Genomic DNA, 19199 nt, shown 5'->3' with positions numbered 1-19199 from the left:
GTGTCCGAGAAGATCCAAAGCCACACCTACCCCTTGCTTCTGTTTTCTACCATCTCAAAGACTTTGGTGCTTCAAACTTCCCATCGCTCTGCCTGCCTGCGCGCGCATCATCTGCTTCATTGTTACTATTACTCCTGCTTCAAACTTCCTTTCGATCTGCCTGCCCGCGCATCATCTGGTTGCTTATTATCATTACTTACCTCTATTCTTCTTCTTCTTGTTCCAATGGCACACAACACAACCGCCTCTAATTCTGCATCTAATTCATCCGCGCCCAACTACTTCCATATATTTATAAATCACCGCGGCTGCGATGTCAAGAAAACCTTCGCCGCACATCTCTACCGGCGCCTTACTTCCCATGGATTGCGAGTGTTTCTTGACCGGCCAGAGTTAGAGGCTGGAAAAAGAATTATTTCTCAAATCGAGGAGGCTATTCAAGTGGCCTCTGTCCAGATTGCCATTTTCTCAGAAAACTATGCGAATTCGAAATGGTGTCTGGATGAGCTTCGGCTGATGGTAGACTCAGAGAAGCGCGGGGCTACCATCCTACCTGTATTTTACAATATTAAGCCTTCCTATCTCCGGTGGGCGGACGTAGCTCAGCAAGGACCGTACGCTCAAGCCCTGCTCAAACATGAAGAAAAGGGGCGATACGACTACCGAAGAATTCAAGGTTGGAGAGAGGCTCTTTCTCACGTTGCAAATATAAGCGGCTTTGAATTGGAGGCGTGTAATGGGTAAGTATCTTCGACACTCTTACAATTCCTGTCTTCGTTTTTCTTTCATGGATTGATGGCCACATGACAAATTAGGCAGGTTACTGTTTGTAATTTTACCCTCTGAATATGCCATATTCAGGGACGAGGCTGATCTCTTGGATAAGGTCGTGCAAAGGGTATTGAAAGAGGTTCCAGAACCAGAGTTGCATGTGGCCAAATATGCAACTGGTTTGGGAGAAAAAATTGAAGATTTTGAAAAGACCGTCTTATCACAGAGGGAGGAGCAGCCGGTGGAGGCCATGGTTGTGGGGATTGCAGGTGTAGGTGGAATTGGCAAAACGACGCTTGCCAACGAATTCTTCAACTGTAAGAAATCACATTACGATGGCTCGTCCTTTCTACCTGATGTCAGAGAAAAGGCGTCTAGGTTGTTTTTACCTTCTCTGCAGAGTAAGCTTATTGAAGACTTGAAAGGTATAGAAAGGAAAATTGATAGATGTGAACAAGGTATAGGAGTGCTTAAAGAGTATCTCAAGTCTTATCGTGCTCTCATAATTATAGACGATGTAGATGATGTCGATCAATTGGATGCATTTTTGCTAATTAAGGGCGTCCTTCATCCCAAGAGCTTGATTTTGGTCACTTCTCGTGACAAACATGTCCTTCGAAGTGCAGGGATAGGAAAGGCATCAATCTATCACCTAAAGGGCCTCACTGAATCACAATCTCAAGAGCTTTTCTGTTCGCATGCTTTCTTTCGGCCACATCCACTACCAGGGTTTGAAAACCTTGTTGTTGGGTTTGTCAAAAGCTGCGACGGTTTGCCTTTATCGCTGAAAGTTTTTGGTGCTCTTTTATGTGGCCAAGACCAGCGTTATTGGGAAGAAAAATTGAAGGAACTTCATAGATTGCCTGATAAGATCCTGGCAAGCCTTAAAATTAGTTATAATTCATTGAATCAAAAGGAACAGCAAATATTTTTAGATATTGCTTGTTTTGGCATAGGAGAAGAGAGGGATAAGTGGGTAACAATATGGGGCGGATTGGCGGGGCTTCAAACTCTAGAAGACAGATGTCTTGTAGAGGTAGAGGTAAAGGAGGAGGCCCTGTGGTTGGGGCCAGGGGTTGGATATGTGTCACCGGCTCTAGATGTAAAAGTGAAGAGGATGAGAATGCATGATCATGTGCGCGACATGGGAAGAAATATTGCTGAGGAAGTATCAATGCCCCGTCGTCTTTGGCGTTCCGTTGAGGACGTCCATGATCTCTTCGAGGAGCAGTCATTATCATCTGTAAGTCATTAATCATCTAAGACTTCATACCCATGTCCACTACTTTCAAGTTCTTTTTATTCAAATAAATAAATAATAATTATGCCAGGTACTATGTCGTAATACTGTCTTTTAACGAACGAACAGGTAATACCAGATGTACGTGGAATTTGGATGCCTACCCGGTGGAGACCCTATTATCCATCAATAACAAAAGAGGAGGCATTATTACGCACAAAATCAGAGATACCGCTGAACAAAATTTCAAGTGAGCCGGCGATCAAAATGAGAACATTGCAACTTCTTGAAAGTGAAGGGGAATTTGTGGAAGGCATAATAAGAAGGGTGCGGTCACCAAATCTCGTATGGCTCCGCTGGAATAAGTGTCCCCGCTCTTCGCTGCCTACCTGGATTCCAATGGACCACTTAAAAGTTTTAGAAGTGAAAGGGACGAAACTGAAAAAATTATGGCTTCGTGATTCTCAGGTAAGTAAATGTAGATGAACATACAGCAATAGTAGATGAGAGTAATTGCGTATCTTCTGTTTTCTCATGTTATGATTAAAACGTCCAACATTGCAGGCACCTCTGCAGTTGGCCGAGTTGTATGTTGATGCTCCACTTTTAGAGTTTCCAAGGTCAATAGGGAAGCTGACACACCTCGAAAAGATTGTCATCAGGAATTCTTTCGTGTCCGCTTCTCCAGAGCCCGCAGATCTATCAACGTTACCAAAGTTACCAGAAGAATTCTTTCATATCCGCTCCTTGAAATATCTAGAGCTTCATGGGCGCTTCAGGATTCTTCCGAAGGAATTTGGAAATTTAACAAATCTCCAAAGCATCGTTCTCTCTGGCTGCCAAAGGATGGAGAAGCTTCCAGATTCCTTCACGGATTTAACGAATCTCCAAGTCATCCACCTGTCTGGGTGCCAAAGTTTGAAGCGGCTTCCAAAATCCTTGGGATATCTAACAAATCTCCAACTAATCTCCCTCCACCAGTGCAGTAGTTTGGAGCTTCTTCCAAATTCGTTTGCGAATCTGGAAAATCTCCAAGACCTCTATCTGTCGGACTGCAACAGATTGAAGCGGCTTCCAAACTCCTTGGGGAATTTAACAAATCTCCAAAGAATCACCCTCCATAACTGCGAAGGTTTGGAGGTACTTCCAGAATCTTTTGGGTGTTTGACAAATCTTTTACGCATTGAACTCACTTACTGCAAAAGATTGAAGAACCTTCCAGATTCCTTGACAGGTTTAAAGAGCCTTCAACACCTCGTGCTGTGTGGCTCCCACAAATTGAAGCGTCTTCCAAAATCCTTGGGGTGTTTAACAAATCTCCAGGATATTAATCTATACAATTGCAAGAGTTTGAAAAAACTTCCAAATTCCTTGGGGGATTTAACAAATCTCCAAGAAATCAGACTGCACAAGTGCGAAAGTTTGGAGGTACTTCCAGATTCCTTTGGGAAGTTAAAGAATCTTCAAAGGACCACCCTGCAACATTCCGGCTTGAAGACGCTTCCAGATTCCTTTCAGCATTTAACAAATCTTGTGTCAATCGATCTGAGAGCATGCAGAAGTTTGAAGATGCTTCCAAATAATTTATTTGGGAATTTAACAAATCTCAAAACAGTAGGTCTGTCCGGTTGCGAAAGTTTGGAAAAGCTTCCACATTTCTTGGGAAATTTGACAGAACTCCGATCCATTCAGTTGAATGGCTGCAAAAGTTTGAAGAAGCTTCCGAAATCTTTGGGGGAGATAACAAATCTCCGAGGCATTGATCTGTCTGGATGCAAAAGTTTGAAGAAGCTTCCGAAATCGTTGGGGAATCTATCGCAGCTGAGATTTCTGGATTTGAGTACGTGTTCGATTGCACTACCTGGAAACATCACCACGCTTCAATGGTTAGACTTATCAGGATGTGTCCAAATGGCAACATTGCCCGCCCAAGTGGAACATCAGAAGTCCTTGAAAGTGTTGAATCTCTTGGCTACACACTTAAAAGAGTTGAAAATTAATGCACAGACTGCATGGCTAATCAATTTGAAATGCCGTAGTCTTTAACGCGACTTTTTGAAAGCCTTTCCGGCGATTTTTTCCGGTGAAAATCCGGCAGTAATTTATTGAAATCCAAGTTTGATAACTAGTTTCTGCACAATGAAAGCGTCCCAGGGGTTTTTCAGGGTGCTGAATCCGAATATGCAGTTAAAAAACCATTTTAACTGCAACAAATCATGATTTCATCTCAATTTCTTCCGCCGGATTCCGTCACCGGAATCTCAAAAAGTAGCATTATAGACAACTCCATTTGAAATATCTGTTCTTAGGAAGTCCTTTGTTGAAAGAGCTGCCACCTTCTTTCGGATGCCTATTGAGTTTGGAGGTACTGCTGCTCCATGGATGCCAGGAATTGAAACGCCTGCCCGATTCATTTGCACTGTTGACTCAGTTGACTATGTTGGAGATATCAAAATGTGGAATACAAGAGTTACCAGATCTCATGGAGATGAACAATCTTGATACTTTAAGAGTACGCGATTGTCCGCTGCGGGAACTGCCATTTAAGGAGGAGTCTGCCCCAAGGAGAAAGAGAAAGCGAAGAGCAACGGAGAAAGGCCTGATTGGGCTCGACAGGTTAGAGTTGTACAGCACAGAAGTAAGAGAGGTATCTTTTCCTGAAGGTGTGTGTATCAACCTTAGAACCCTAAGCATCATCTATTGTAATGATTTGGTGAAGGTCGGTTCCTTGCCAGCAACAGTAAGGGATCTGGATTTGAGGGGTTGCGGTGCGTTGGGAAAAGTAGAAGGGCTTAGTGGGTTGGCAGAACCTCGGGAGGTAGACCTGCGAGGGTGTTGTAATATAGAAATGGGGGAGGTGCCACATTTCGGGAATACCACGCGTTTATTCATCCCAACTGACACTTCCAAGGCCTGGGAGTGGGAGGTGGAGGTGGTCAAGGTGGAGGTGAAGGTGGAGATTGAAGGGGAGGAGGTCAAGGTCCACCTGGAGCATCATTATCCAGGTGAAGCATTATTATCCAGGTGCATCAAACTTCCATAGCGTTTTACCCCGATAAAAAAAAGGCATTCGTTGTAAATATGAAACGTATCTTAGTTGTGTTATATATTTATGAATTTTAAATAAAAATAAATAAATGAGAAGTAATTACATTGAAACACTGACAGACAACGGCGGTCTTCTAAATTAAAATATTGACGATAAAGAAGGTATATTCGAAGCTCACAAATTAAACTTGGTCTCCTTTAAATGAGACGCGATAGGATGGTTTCCACTACGCTCTGAAAATATAAAATTATATTTTCTAGTTGATAGTGCTTAAAAAAATTAGGTATGAATAATATGGTTGGGTTTTCAAGTTTATAGCGTTTAAAGGTGTATTTTACAATATGAGTGATATGTATAATTTTTGTGACGAATGATTTTTCTTGATCCATTATCCAGTTTTTGTGTTGTCCTATTATGTTTTTATTTATTTTAGGTTACACCTTTACCATATGAGTGATATGTATAATTTTTGTTCACGAATGATTTTTCTTGATCCATTACCGAGTTTTGTTTTTGTGTTGGGCTATTATGTTTTCTGACTTCTATTTATTTATTTATTTTAGGTTTGTTATCTAGTTGGGTAGTATGTATGTATGTTCTTTATTAGCTTGTATTTGTGGTTTTGGGGTAATGGTTAATTTTGGATATTGATTTTTGATTGATAAAGTTAACCATAAACAATATTTTACAAAGCATATTAGTGGTAAATTTTATTTTTAAATATTAATCAAAATTAATTAAGATATTACAAAAAAAAAGAGTGATATGAGAATAAACTTATTTGAAAAAGATTTCCAAATTTTATATGAAAAATAAGTAATTTGAAAATTAGATATTTAGAATATTCTAATGAATAAAATGAAAAATTCTAGTTATTATATTTTTAAAAAATATAACATTTCTGTATTAAGTAAATATACTATTGAAGTAAGATGAGATGAGCATTTCTTCTAATTAGAGACATTGTGGTAATGAATTCTAAGAAACTATTATTTGTTATTTTAAATATTCTTTCTCTATTAACGAAGAAAGAAATACATGATTATCTAGATAAAGATATTCATCACTTTTTAATAAAAAGTATACGTTTTGTTAATGCAACTTTATGCCTATTTTTCTTTTCACATTCAAAATTGTGTATTAGAGAAGGAATTAGACACCATACAAAAGGACACTGGAAAATATTTCCATAATACTTCTCATCATGCGCTATGATTATTCATTGGATGTGTGGTCATGACAACAATGAGTTGTATACTTAATGGTTTAGCTTCATATTACTTCATTTAATTGAATATACAGGTGGTGAACTTAAGCATGGATATAGAGTTATTACTTGCATTGTTCCTAAGATGACACTATTAAGTATGGTGTACTCTATGAATTTTTCACTTTACACTCTTTATGCCTGCACACTTTTATATGTGGGTGTAGGGAGTATTTATGATACATTGACCATATATGATCTTCTTATGGATGACAATATACTCCTTCCTTTCACTCTTCCTTGTGACAAATCATTTGTGTTAGTATCTTTTCATTTTGAGTCATCCTTTTTACCTTAGGAGCATGCACAAGGCCTAACCACCTAATGTCTAATACTTTTTGACAAGGTCCCTTTTGCCTTTGTACCCTTTATCATGATCCTTGCTCATAGGTTTGACCTTATTTGGGTTCCTATATTTCGGAAACTTCCAAGTTACTTGTTTAATCACTGGGTTTCAACCCCTTTATTTGGTAATGGTTGGGAACTACACATTTCCTTAGACTTCTTGGGTATGTGTTATATTATTTGAGCGGCTAACCCCATGTGATGTACGTTGATATGGGAGAAAGGAAGGGAAACTTGGACCTCTTTGTTTGGGGGTTTTAGGGCATAGGACCCAACAAAAATTTATTGGTATGTTTAAGCCCTATTTTTTGGTGTTTTTAATCCCATGGTTTTCTAATTTTCAGTAAGGAATTAAGGTTTAATCTAATCTGCGACATTGGATTAAGGATTTTGGATGTTATAAAATCTTATATATTGTATTGTAAATGATGAAGAAACATAGAGGTAATACTCTAAACATTTTGTTGGTTTTTCTGGTTATGGGTTTCTAGAGTAAATCTCTGAGTATTATGTGTAATTGTTAGTTTTTACATTTTTATTCATAAAGAATATGTGTATGCATTGCTTACTGTAAAATGTTTAAAACTTACAATAACACTTCCTCTATTGTGTGTTTCCCATACTATGCAAACTTCTTTGCGTTGTGGGCTCATAAATAGCACCACAACACTTTTTAGCTATACAAATACAACAAAAAAATGTCATCTCATAAGTCATTTCGGTTTCCGAAGAAATGGCATAAGAAAGCTAAACTATTAGATTTATATAATAAGGCATTGATCAAAATACTTAAATCCAAATAAATGAGGATATATGGATCAATTTACTTTAATTTTGTGGTTATTAACTACCTCTCTTGTTTGCATGAGGATATGCAAAATATCTAGTGTAAGGGAAATGTTGGGCCTGTTAACACCCAGGTTGTTCCCTATGACTCCCAAGGGAATACGGCCGGGGTAACCACTAACCAATATTTGGGTTACAGTTCCTAGCCCAACTGCAACCAGAGAGGGCTCTCTCTTGATGATTTATCTTTGTTATAATTGTGTTTTAGGCTAGCTATGATGCTCAGGTTTGTTTATGTTTTGGTTGAAGGATTCCTTTCAGGTCTTATGATGTAGTGTTTAGATAATAAGATGCCATTGGGCAATGGAGTCTGGATGTTGTGAGATGATCTTATATGTTGAGTAGTGTTCTAACTGCAAGGCCTGTTGTGTATTTAACAGACAAATTTAAACTTGAGTGATGATATGTGTCAACCAGCAGAAATCTGTTGAGAATTTTCTGTTATGTTGGTGAAATGAAAGTGAAAGCAGAGCACAGGAGCAAAGTTTGAATTCCTGTGACAGTGGCCAATGTGAAAGATGTATTCTGAAAGTGCAGCAGCTTAAGAATCACACTTTATATAGATTACATCTGAAGAAAACATCTATAAACAACACAGACTGAACTCAGGGTGCTCAGTGAGCAAATCCTGGGAGTTATTCTTTTTCTCTGTTGCTTAATATTAGAAATCAGATAGCGTATATGGATTTATAACAAAACAAACTAAACACGGGAGAGTTACAGAGACTTATTGCATGGTAAGATACGCAGGGATCCAGCAGTCACGAACAGGCACAGAACATCTTCAACACATCAAACATCCATGAAATTCCATTGCTTTCCTTTATTAACTTTCAGAAAACCATTACAACATAAGAGACTCTTCAGGAGAAATTCCCAACAACCCTTGCTATCTCATGCGAAGGGGATTATATAGAAATATGTATACAAAATATCTCAGGTATTGAGTCATCTGAGAGAGAGAAAATATCTTCAGTAGTGTTCAGAAAGTAGGCAAGAAGTTATTACAATGTTAAATGCAGCTTAAATGCCCTTTATGTCTGTCAGAGGATTGTTTTGACTTTTAAGAGTCACTGAGTCGGTTAGATTACTCTGTGTTGATTCTGGAGATACGCATTCACTTTTGGCTGCGCAGTGCGTTCTCGGGTTTGCCAGCTGTGGTTCTCTCTTTCTGCTTTGCTGGCCGCTACATCTGCTGAGTTGGCTGAGCTTTGATTTTATGATGCCTGCTGATTTTGTTGACTGTTCTTTTCATCAAAATTTGTAGAAAAAACAGAAGTTGGTGACTGAGTCACTGTTTACAAGATTCTCTGGATTGCATCTGTCCACCATTCCTGTGTAGGGAGCTGATGCCTGAGGATGGCCTCCATTGTCTCTTCAGCTTCTGTATATTTGAAAAAATTCGGGGCTACATCAAACAAGTGATTAATTTCATTCATTACAAAAAGTAGATTTTCTATCTTACTATAGAAAATCTGTCCTATAATAGGCCCTGTGTCTTCTGAAGTGCTGGCCTTCTCATTGACCTGTGCTGAGGCAAAAACGTTCACTCTTTTGGCATACTGTTCATGATTGAATAGTTTCCCTCCGCTGTTCAGCAAGCTAGGGAGTCCTTTATTCTGCAATACCTGGAATCTCTCCATGAACATGTTTACCTCTGTTTGCATATCCTGGGTTCTTCTGTCCAATGTCTGTACCAGATTTCTAAGAGTAAGAACCCTCTTGATCATTTGAATAGTCTCAGTCCTATTTGCAATTCCCATGGTGGCCAACTGAGAACTTGTTTTGTGATTGAGCACGTTGATCATTCTTGTAGCAATTTCAGGCATATTTCCCAATAAGGCCCTTGATGTTCGGATTTCCCTCTGTGCCTTTGGAATGAGCTCTAGTTTCTCATGGATTGTCTCGATGTATGGCCATTGGTTGTTGATGGATTTACCAATATTGGACCATATCATTGCTCTGATCTCAGCTATGATTTTATCTAGCTTGAGCTCATTCTCAAGCTCCTTGATTTTGTCTTTAAGGGCTTTGATTTCCCTGGCCTTCTCTCCCACTTCTCTTTTTGTCTTATCATGCCTTTCATTTACCTTGGCCAACTGTTCCTTAGTTTCATTCAGCTCTGTCATCTGGGCCTCTAAAACTTGTATTTCATTCTTTAGCTTTTGCATATCTAGGCTTTGATCTGTGCTGATGGGTGCTGCTGAAGTAGATGTGGCTGTTTGTTCAGCCTGCTGAGGTGGAGGCACAGTAGTAGGAACAGTCTCCTCAAGATTGATGACTTGAGGAGAGGGCTGAGATGTCTGCCCTTCTTGTGCTTGTTTTGATGATGCTTGTAGAGGTGCTTGTGCAGCTTCATATCGTCCCAATTTTTCTTGTGCCTTGACAAGCTCTTTGTAAATGGAAATTAGCAGGGCAGTAGAATCCTGCTCATACCTTTGCTTTGCTACCTCATCAGTCTGTGGATGGATAGTGGCTGGAATTTTGATCTTCTTTCTCAGTGCAGCCATGTCAGCATCTCTAAGTTTCAGGATCTCTTGTATCCCTTTGATGTCATTGGGATTGTGCCCAATTTCTATAATAATTTCCTCCAGGGATCTTATCCTGTTGTCTTTGGCCTGAGAAGAGGCCCTCTCTAGTTCTAGCTGGGAAGTTGTGGCATTCAGACTGCTTGTTAATTTGTAATTGTCCAAAGTCTTGTCGGCCAATGAAGCATACACCATTTCTCCAGTTTGCTTATGCAGCTCAATTTTGTCCATAGGGTGTATGTCTTTGGCAAGTACCTCTAGGTTGGTCCTAAGGTAGTCAGCAGTGGATTGTGGCCGGAGTGCTGTAGGCATAAAGTGACTCATTGTCAATTTGCCTTCACTTACATCAAAAGCAGACATAAGTCTCTGCTGATTGGAAGGAGCCATGTTTAGCAGGTGATTGTACAATTGTACCTTGATAGGGTCACTCCTCCTCTTGATGTCTATAAACTGCTGCTTGATGCTTACTTGTCCTTCTTTCTGCTGGCTAGAGGAGCTGACCTCCCCTCCCATGGTCCTGTCTTGTTCCTGCTGGAAGGAACTTGCTGAAGCTTCTCTGCTGGGTGGGCCCATGCCCAATGCCTCTCTTATTGCTATATCCTCCTCTGGAAAATCATTGAGTCTCTGCCTTTTCTCTCCCTGGTCTATAGAGGATGTGAGGGGAGTCTCTCTGTCCCTTTTTCTAAAGACAAATGTATCCTCCTTTTGAGGGGTTTGGAGGACCGAGGCATCAAAGGTAGTGTCTTGTCCTGTAGGCACTGTTCTTTCAGTGGTCTGAGGAGTCTCCACTGTTTTCTTTTGCTGGGCAGACTGCTCCTGCCCTTGTTCTTCTTGATGTTGTTGCTCTTGCTGTCCTGATTCTTCTTGCTGCCCTTGCTGCAGCCCTTCTGCTTGCTGCTGTTGTTTTTGTTGCTGTTCCTGCTGTTGCTCCTGCTCCATCTCTTTCTCTGCCTCCATCTCCTTTTCTTTTCCCTTCTCTGATATCTTTCCAGCAACTCTTGTAGTTTGCTGTGGGGTGGTTGAAGAGGAGGCTGCTGCTCCAATTTGTGTGCTTGGCAGTGAGGGGACCTGTGAATAAAACTCAAGATCAGCCATCTTCTTTTGGTTGTTTAGAGCTCTTTGATTAAGCTCTTCTTGAGTCACATTTTCTTCTAAAGTTCCTCTTTTCCACTTGCTTTGGTTGGCATATTTTTCTAAGTGAGGAAGGCTATAATGACCATAAGCAGATAATTTGTATTTGAGTCTCCTCATTGTGATGAAGTTGTTGGGGTCATAGGGTTTCCATATGAAACTGTATTTGAGACCAAATCCCCCCAATATTGAATCTGCTTCCTTCCACCCTTCATCTCTTTCATTATAGAGGAAATGGCCAAGTTGACTTTTGACCTTTAGCTGTGCCTTTTTACCTCTGCCCGAGAAGTGGAACATATCCACAAAGCCAAACTGCCTGAAGTATTCTAAGGCAAATAGCCTCATAGGCACAAATCTGGGTAGTCTAAATGGGGGCAACTCACACCCATATATTCTAATGACGGTGTGGTGTTGGTAGAAATACCAATCCCCAATACTGTATACTTTTGATAAATGCAGGAGTCTTTGCATTTCATCTGTCAATCTGGGAGGAGGTGAACCCAACAGTAGAGTCAAGGCTGGATGGATAAAGAGATCAATAAACTCGCAGTAGGTGTATGGAGAGCAGCTTACTATGTGAAAAACGGATGTCCAATACACTACTGATCTCAGATTGCCCTGTGCATCTTTTCTCTTCTTTGGGAAGGAGAACTTATCATGCTGGAAGTATAGGAGCAGATGATATAGGTACGAGGTGTATCTAAATACCCTTTCTCTTGATAAATTCATCAATTGATCATGCATCTTATCTGATATGTATGTGGCATAATCATAGTGGATTGGCTTCTTTCCTGGGGAAAACATAAGCATCATTTGTATAACTGTTTCATCCACATGTTCTATTGAATCATATCCCAGGATGGGACTGATCATGTCAACCAGGTCTAGGCCCAATTGGTTGAGGTAAACACAGTTGACAGGAGGAATTTGTAGAGTGTCAGCCTTGATGAACAGCTGGTTGATCTTAGTAATTTGGGCCTCTGTGGTTCTGGCTCCCTGTACTATTAAATCAGCTAATGACAGAGGGACCAACTTTTGATCTGTCTGGAACTACAACATCTCCCTGATGGCTTCAGGGGTAATGAGGAACAGAATTGAGCCTGAAGAGTCCAGCACTGCCCTCTGGGATGCATCATAGTGGTCAGCAACTAAGTGTACAAGCTCAGGGAATTGATTAACCTGAGGAAGCTTGAATATTGGGAGGAATGAATCCCAAATTCCCAGGATGTCTGTCCCCCTCTCATGTTTGATCTTTATTTCATTTAGGATTTGCAAATGGAACCTGCTTCTGCTCAACATCTCCTCTGTTATCTTGTAGTCCAAGTCTGCTAATGCTCTGGTGTCCAATGTTCTATTAGGGACATTCAGGGGAGCCACATTGAGGGCTATAGGAGCTACAGGGGGGTCCATGGCTCTTCTTTAGGATTTCTGCTTGCTCAAGGACTGTGTTACTATGCAGAGTAACACCAACAAGGTTTCTTTGCAGAGAATGTTGGTTTTGTAAGTGAAAGGTGGAAGTAAGGCTGCAGCAGTTGAAATACTGCCTCTGTGTGATTAGGTGGGTGGCGGAAATATTCAGAGGATACTCTTTTGTGGTGTATTTATCTCCTGCCGGTGACGGGTTCACGATTGCGCGAACCAGTGACAATTTTTCTTTCGAATTACCGACAATTGGTTCGACAGAAGCTTAGTGATGGCTCTGGTTCAGTTTAAATGTCAATTCGGTGGCATTTAACGATGAATTTGGAGTCTTAAGGTCTGTTACTCATTGACATGCGAAATGCAGCGAAAATGGAGTTTCAGAGCTCAAATGAGGAATACCTGTAAATTTGGACCGGTCAGAGCTTGTTGGCGCTGAAGAAATGGACGTTCTGTTGGTCAGGAAACACTTTTCCGCGGCCGGTGCAGGTTTAGACGTAGTTTTGCATGCAGAATAAAACGACGACGAATGCACAAAAATGGCAAAAGACACGAATTTTTGGCTAAAATAGACCTTTTGGTGCTTTTGGCGCGAATCCATGCTGACGTCAGCATGATGTCATGGGTGGGGTCAAGGTCGGATGACGTCATGCTGACGTCATCGGGTGACGTGGCGGGGTCTGGTTGGTCCACAGGGGCAATGAGATGGCAGGACAGGTGGACCAATGGCAGGGCAAGGGAATGACGAGACAGCGTACCTGGGTGACGGAGCGCTGACAGGTTGCTGACGCGGCGAGGACGTAAGCGAGCGGGATGAGGAAACCGGAAACTGGCAGTGGTTTCGTATCGCACCGATTCCGGTACGGGGGCGGTATTTGCAGTTGTACCTCCGATGCATTGTGGCGAGGGCGCGTGGCAGCGGAGTGACGTACTCAAAATACGGACGTCGGGAGATAAGTTTCGGGCAACGGATGAGCTCCGACGTCATGGTGACCGTTAGATCTGCAGAGGTTAATCGGACGGTGGTCGGATGACTGACGTGACAGGGGGATAGTACACATAACTGTCGGACGTCGGAAGGACTCCGACGCGTTCAGGGCCGTCGGATCTGGAGGGCCTGATCTAACGGTCATCGGGGAGGTGACATGGGCAGTGTATACGGAAGCGGGCGGAGGCATAAAATAGGTGTTTTGCACGCATTTCTAATGTATTTCCAAAAACAAATTATGTGCGCCTACCTTGGTTATAGAGCAGAAAGTGGGTTTTTTATGTCTTTTGCTCTTTGAAGCGGGTGAAGGTGGGAATTTAGGCCCTTTAGGGGTTTTTTATGTGCAAAAGGGGTAAAAATAGAGGAATTAGCTCATGAAGGGAAAGGGGTAATTGGCATAGGTTTATCAACATGACCTGGTGTCATTTGATCCCTGACTCGAGACTTTATTGGCTATAATGCCAAGGGGGGGGGTATTTATAAGATTTGGGGTTTATACACCTTGGTGTTAGTAATATTAGGGAAAAAGGTGATATAAGGGATTTATATAGTAGGGTTAGTGTTAGTATGGAGGAGGGGGTAAGTGGAGGGAGAAACCATTAAGTTTATGTGAAACAAACTTGGTTTTGAGAGTAGATCAAAATGAAAAGATCTTTAGACAAGAAATGTGGCTTCTTAAAGATTAAGAACCACCATGAAACCTTAGTCTTGAGTGAGGGAAATTAGTCATGCTTCCTGCTGTAATCTTTTGCTTTGCTGCCCACCATCACCATTCTTGCAATGATAGGGATAACCTTTCTGCAACCCCAACTACCTACCCAGCTACTTACCTAGCATTTTTATTTCTTCTTGGAGGGTGCATTTGGACTTGCAGACCCTTACTTGCCTTTTCTTTTCTTTGGCTTTTTCTATCTACTTCTACCCTTATCTCTTCCAAGGTCCCAGATTAGGCTGTTGGGAGCCTTTTCTTCTCTACCTAAACTAGTTGTCTGCCAAGATTCAGCTGTTTGGACAGACTTCTTTCTCTAGTCTATAGCATAAAATTGAACACATGGCATGATGCAGATTAAACTGTTGGATCATCCATCAAAATTGAAATAAGGTCATCAACATTGAAACACTTTACACACCTTCTTGTTCTCTAGGAAATATGGGATCTTTGTGAACTCAAAGCAGAGCATATTTGGACTTTTTCTTGCCAATCATGAAATATGAAACCTATTGGTATAGGTATCCAACAGTGGCTCCACATGGGGATGGTTTTTCTTTTGAAAGACCAAGAACAGCAGGTCAGATTGCCTTGCTCTTTAGCTGCCCATACCAATCTTTGAAATTTGCTGCATTAATGTGTCAAAATTGTGTGCTTCTTTCTTGGAAGACCTCTGATTCTATTTGCCTTATGCTGGTTGGTGAATCACTTAGAAAACTGTATTTTACAATCTAAAACAGAAACTAATATGTACATCTGCATATATACAATGAATCCTTAGTTTCCACTCATGGGGAATAGTCAAAGTAGTGCTTCAGCATCCTGCCATTGACAGGACCTTCATCCAAGTCAGTTTCAGTCAGACTTTTAAGGAAGTAAGTGTTGTTACCTTGTACTGCTTGGACAGCAAATGGTCCTCTCCATAAAGAATCAAATTTTCCATGTTTTCCTTTCTCTTCTCTTCTTGCATCCCATCTTAAAACTTTGTCTCCCACATTGAAATCTTCTGCTTTGGTTCTTCTATCAAAGGCCTTTTTTAATTTTTCTTGTAATATCTGCACTCTGCTGAAAACTTGTTCTCTAGTTTGCTGTAAACAGATTATCTGATTGATCCTCCTTTGCATATCATTTGGCTCTGCTTGACTCTCTTGCAGAAGCTTCATAACCGGCACTCCTAGTGATGAGGGAAATTTGGCTTCTAATCCATAGACTAACTCATATGGGCTGGTCCCAATTGATCTTTTTGTTGTTAGTCTATCTGCCCATAAAGCATTTACTAGTTTCTTATGCCAGTTCTTTTTGTTCTCTTCCAGCACCTTCTTTATGATATTTATTAAACTTTTGTTTGATGATTCAGCAAGGCCATTTCCTTGAGGATAGTATGCAGTAGAATGGCCCAAAGTAATGTGAAATTTATGGCAGAAGTTCACCATTTTCTTGGATCTGAAGGCAACAGCATTGTCTGTTATTATCTTGTCTGGACAGCCAAATCTAGCCAGTATATTGTTTTCCAAAAACTGAATGATTACTGAATCATTTGCTTGTCTACATGGGGCAGCTTCAATCCACTTGGTGAAGTAGTCTGTTGCTGTTAAAATCCATCTGTGTTGGCCTGAAGATGAGGGATGAATTTCCCCAATGAAATCCAAGCCCCATTGTTGGAAAGGTCTCTCTGTTGCAATGGGCCTTAAGGGAAGTGGCAGCAACTGTCTTTTGCCCTCAAACATTTGGCATTTGTGGCATGAGGCTGTGAATTTTTTAACATCAGAGAACATGGTGGGCCAGTAATAACCAGCCCTCAATATCTTGTCCACAGTGGACTTCCAGTACAAATGTCCACCACAGTCTCCTGCATGGAAGTCTTGCATGATATTATTAGTTTCATTCTCCATTAGACAGTGCAGCAATATACCTTCATGGTTTTTCCAAAGTAAATTTCCATCCATCACACAAAATCTAGATGTTTTCATTTTTAGGAACCTACACTTAGTTCTGGACAGTCCTGGGGGAGCACACAGGTTTTGTAACACATAACAGATATCAGAGTACCAGGGAGATTGTTCAAAGGCTACATTGATCTTTGGAGTCGCCAGCTCTGTTTCATTGTCCAGTTGATTGATATCTAAGGCTTGGAAATTTGCTTCTGTCATTAATTTGGCCAAACCTTGCCCTTTTATCAGCTTCGTAGGTTTTATTTCAATGTCAAATTCTAGTATGTTTGCAATCCATTTTCCTCTTCTGCCCTCTAAGTTTTCTTGGGTGAGAATGTCTTTGACAATAGGACTTGGTACATAAGCCACAACATGGGAATAAAGGATATAAATCCTAAAGTCTTTAATAGCTTTGATCAAAGCATAGGCTTGTTTCTCCATAATTTGGTACTTTAGCGGGGCATCTCTAAGAGCCCTGCTGAAGAAGGCAATAGGCTTCTCATTCCCCTGGTCATCTTTCTGTAATAAAACAGCAGCAATAGTATGCTGGGAGGCAAAAGAGAAAATGATAAAGTCTCTGTCAAACTGAGGATTGGTTAACACTGGGGTTTGAGTCAAGGCCAATTTTATACTTTCAAAGGCTTGTTTTGCTTCAACAGTCCATTTGACCTTTGAATCTTTCTTTAGCATATTGTTTAATAATCTGATTAGTTCTGCTAAGTTTGGGATAAACCTTCTTAAAAAGTTAATTTTTCCTAAGAATCCCTGCAACTCCTTGACATTCCTTGGGTGAGGCATTTGTAGGATAGCTTGTATCCTATCTGGATCAATTCTTATGCCATCTTTTGAAATAATGTGCCCTAAGAGTTTCCCTTCTTCTAAGCCAAATAATGATTTCTTGGGATTTAAGGAAATGCCATATTTTCTGCATGTTAGGAAAATCTGTCTCAAATGTTTCAGGTGTTCTTGGTTAGATTTTGAAAAGGGTGTAAGATCATCTAAGTAAATGACCAGGAAGTCATGAATCTCTTTTGCAAAAGCAATATCCATTGCTCTTTGAAAAGTTGCCCCTGCGTTTTTTAATCCAAAGGGCATTTTTACATACTTGAAAGTTCCCCATGGAGTTGTAAATGCAGTTTTGTCTTGATCATCAGGGTGTACTAGGATTTGATTGAAGCCTGAGAATCCATCAAGCAATGACATCCTTGAAGCCCCCACCACTCTTTGGAGAATGTGGTCCATTTTGGGTAAAGGATAGTTATCTTTGAGTGATACTTGATTTAAGTTCCTTAAGTCTACGCAAAGTCTAATCTCACCAGTTTTCTTTCTTGTAGGGACTAAATTTGAAATCCACTCAGAGAACCTGATTGGTGCTATGATACCAGCTTTGAACATTTTATGCAACTCTTTTTCAATAGAAGGAAGGAGCATAGGATTGATCCTTCTCAATTTTTGTTTGAATGGTTTTTGATTAGGCTTGAGGGGAATGGTGTGCTGGATGACAGAAGTATCATAGGACTTTAGATCCTCATAACCCCAAGCAAAAACATCTTGAAACTCTTTAAAGAGGTCAATGTATTTGGGTTTTTGATCAGGGGGCAAAGAAGCAGATAGCTTTATTATTTTAGGCTTGTCAATAGTACCAATGTTGCATTCTTCAACTGCTGCATCTAATGGCTGCATCTTTGGCTTCCTGGGGACATCATTTGAATCAAAAATGTCCTCTAGTGGGGTAAGGCCTACTGGAAGGAAATTGTCTTTGAGTTGTATGATTTCAGCTTCAGCGCTGCTCACCTCTTCACAGTCAATTTGGTGAATTTGCTGAATGTTTTCATTGTTGAAAATGGTTGGACTCAATAATTGTTTTGCTGTTCTAGGTGACATTGGGTGAGCAGACTGTTGGAACTGTATTTGTGATGGACTTGCTCCATTAAGCATTTGTGATTGACTTGCTGACTCAAGTATTTGTGATTGACTTGCTGACTCAAGTATTTGTGATTGACTTGCTGACTCAGTGTCAATATTTAATCCTGTGAATTCTTGTTGCAAGGTTAAAAAATTGTTTATTTGCATGTCATCCTCAAATACTTGCCATTCTTTGACATTGTTAGGAATGGAGGGTCTGTATTTGACCTCGGATGTGAAACAGTTATTGGGTTCTAGTGGGAATTTGAAGGTGCTGGCAAACGTTGCCAGACTGTGGGCGTGGAGATTGTGGCCCCTTGAAATTTTTGTGATAAAGAACTCAGAGAACGTCTCCAATATTTCAATTACAGCAGACCTGTAAGACCTCAATCTTTTGTCATTGGTGACAAAACTTCCTTTCACTTGTTGAATCACTAGATCAGAATCTCCCATGATGGAGAGCCTAGGAGCTTGTAATGACTTTGCTAGTTTCAGACCTAGTAACAGAGCTTCATATTCTGCCATGTTATTAGTGCATCTAAAATTTAATCTATAAGCCCTGCCTTCTGCATGGTCTTTCCCTTTGTTATGTATCCAAACTCCAGCTCCTGCCCCTAACTTGTTAACTGAGCCATCAAATTCTAGGACCCACAGGATATCTTGCTGAAAAGGAGGTTTAACAATCTGTTCATGGGATGGCAATGTAAGCAGGAGTTGGGGTTTCTTTTGCAGCTTGTTTTCTAGGACAGCTTCATCACTTGTTTGACAATCTTTGACCACTAGAGAAGGGATAATGTCTATTGTTGAACTGATTGATGTTTCCTGGATGCTACTTGCTTGATTAATGTTTTGTTTTTGTAAGAGTTTTTTAGTCCCAATATCATTGGTTAAGAGGTTTGAGCTGTCATTAAATAGAATGAAGGAGTCTATGTCTGAATGGACAACATATATTGGAAAATTTTGAGGCTTTTCTTCACTGCTGACCATGTACTTCATGAGTGTTTCCCTGTAAAGTCTTTTTGGTTGCCCAAAGACAGAGATGGTAGCATATGACATATCTAATTGCAGGG

The 19199-nt window shown here is 40.5% G+C and overlaps 1 protein-coding gene across 1 annotated transcript; it reads left to right on the top strand.

Annotated features, from left to right (window-relative positions):
- Nucleotides 1-225: 225 nt before the first annotated feature.
- On the top strand, nucleotides 226-4917 carry LOC149216284 (disease resistance protein Roq1-like). The gene is made up of 4 exons (XM_089389893.1): nucleotides 226-740; nucleotides 862-2014; nucleotides 2141-2479; nucleotides 2576-4917. Exons 1-4 carry the CDS (start codon nucleotides 226-228, stop codon nucleotides 4055-4057), a joined length of 3489 nt encoding a protein of 1162 aa, XP_089246019.1. The 3' UTR covers nucleotides 4058-4917.
- The last annotated feature ends 14282 nt before the right edge of the window (nucleotides 4918-19199 follow it).

Source organism: Pinus tabuliformis, chromosome 1_1 (genome assembly GCF_031772625.1).
Source record: "Pinus tabuliformis cultivar Carrire ecotype Pingquan chromosome 1_1, CPIR1, whole genome shotgun sequence".
Classification (NCBI taxonomy): Eukaryota; Viridiplantae; Streptophyta; class Pinopsida; order Pinales; family Pinaceae; genus Pinus; species Pinus tabuliformis.
Note: the sequence above shows the minus strand (reverse complement) of the source record. Positions and strands in the feature narration are given on the sequence as shown.

What these genes read in the sequence shown, in the direction of transcription:
- LOC149216284 (XM_089389893.1), top strand. Translation starts at nt 226, where the DNA reads ATGGCACACAACACAACCGCCTCTAATTCTGCATCTAATTCATCCGCG. An exon ending in AGGAGCAGTCATTATCATCT is followed by an intron (nt 2,015 to 2,140) that starts GTAAGTCATTAA and finishes ACGAACGAACAG; the next exon opens with GTAATACCAGATGTACGTGG. An exon ending in TATGGCTTCGTGATTCTCAG is followed by an intron (nt 2,480 to 2,575) that starts GTAAGTAAATGT and finishes CCAACATTGCAG; the next exon opens with GCACCTCTGCAGTTGGCCGA.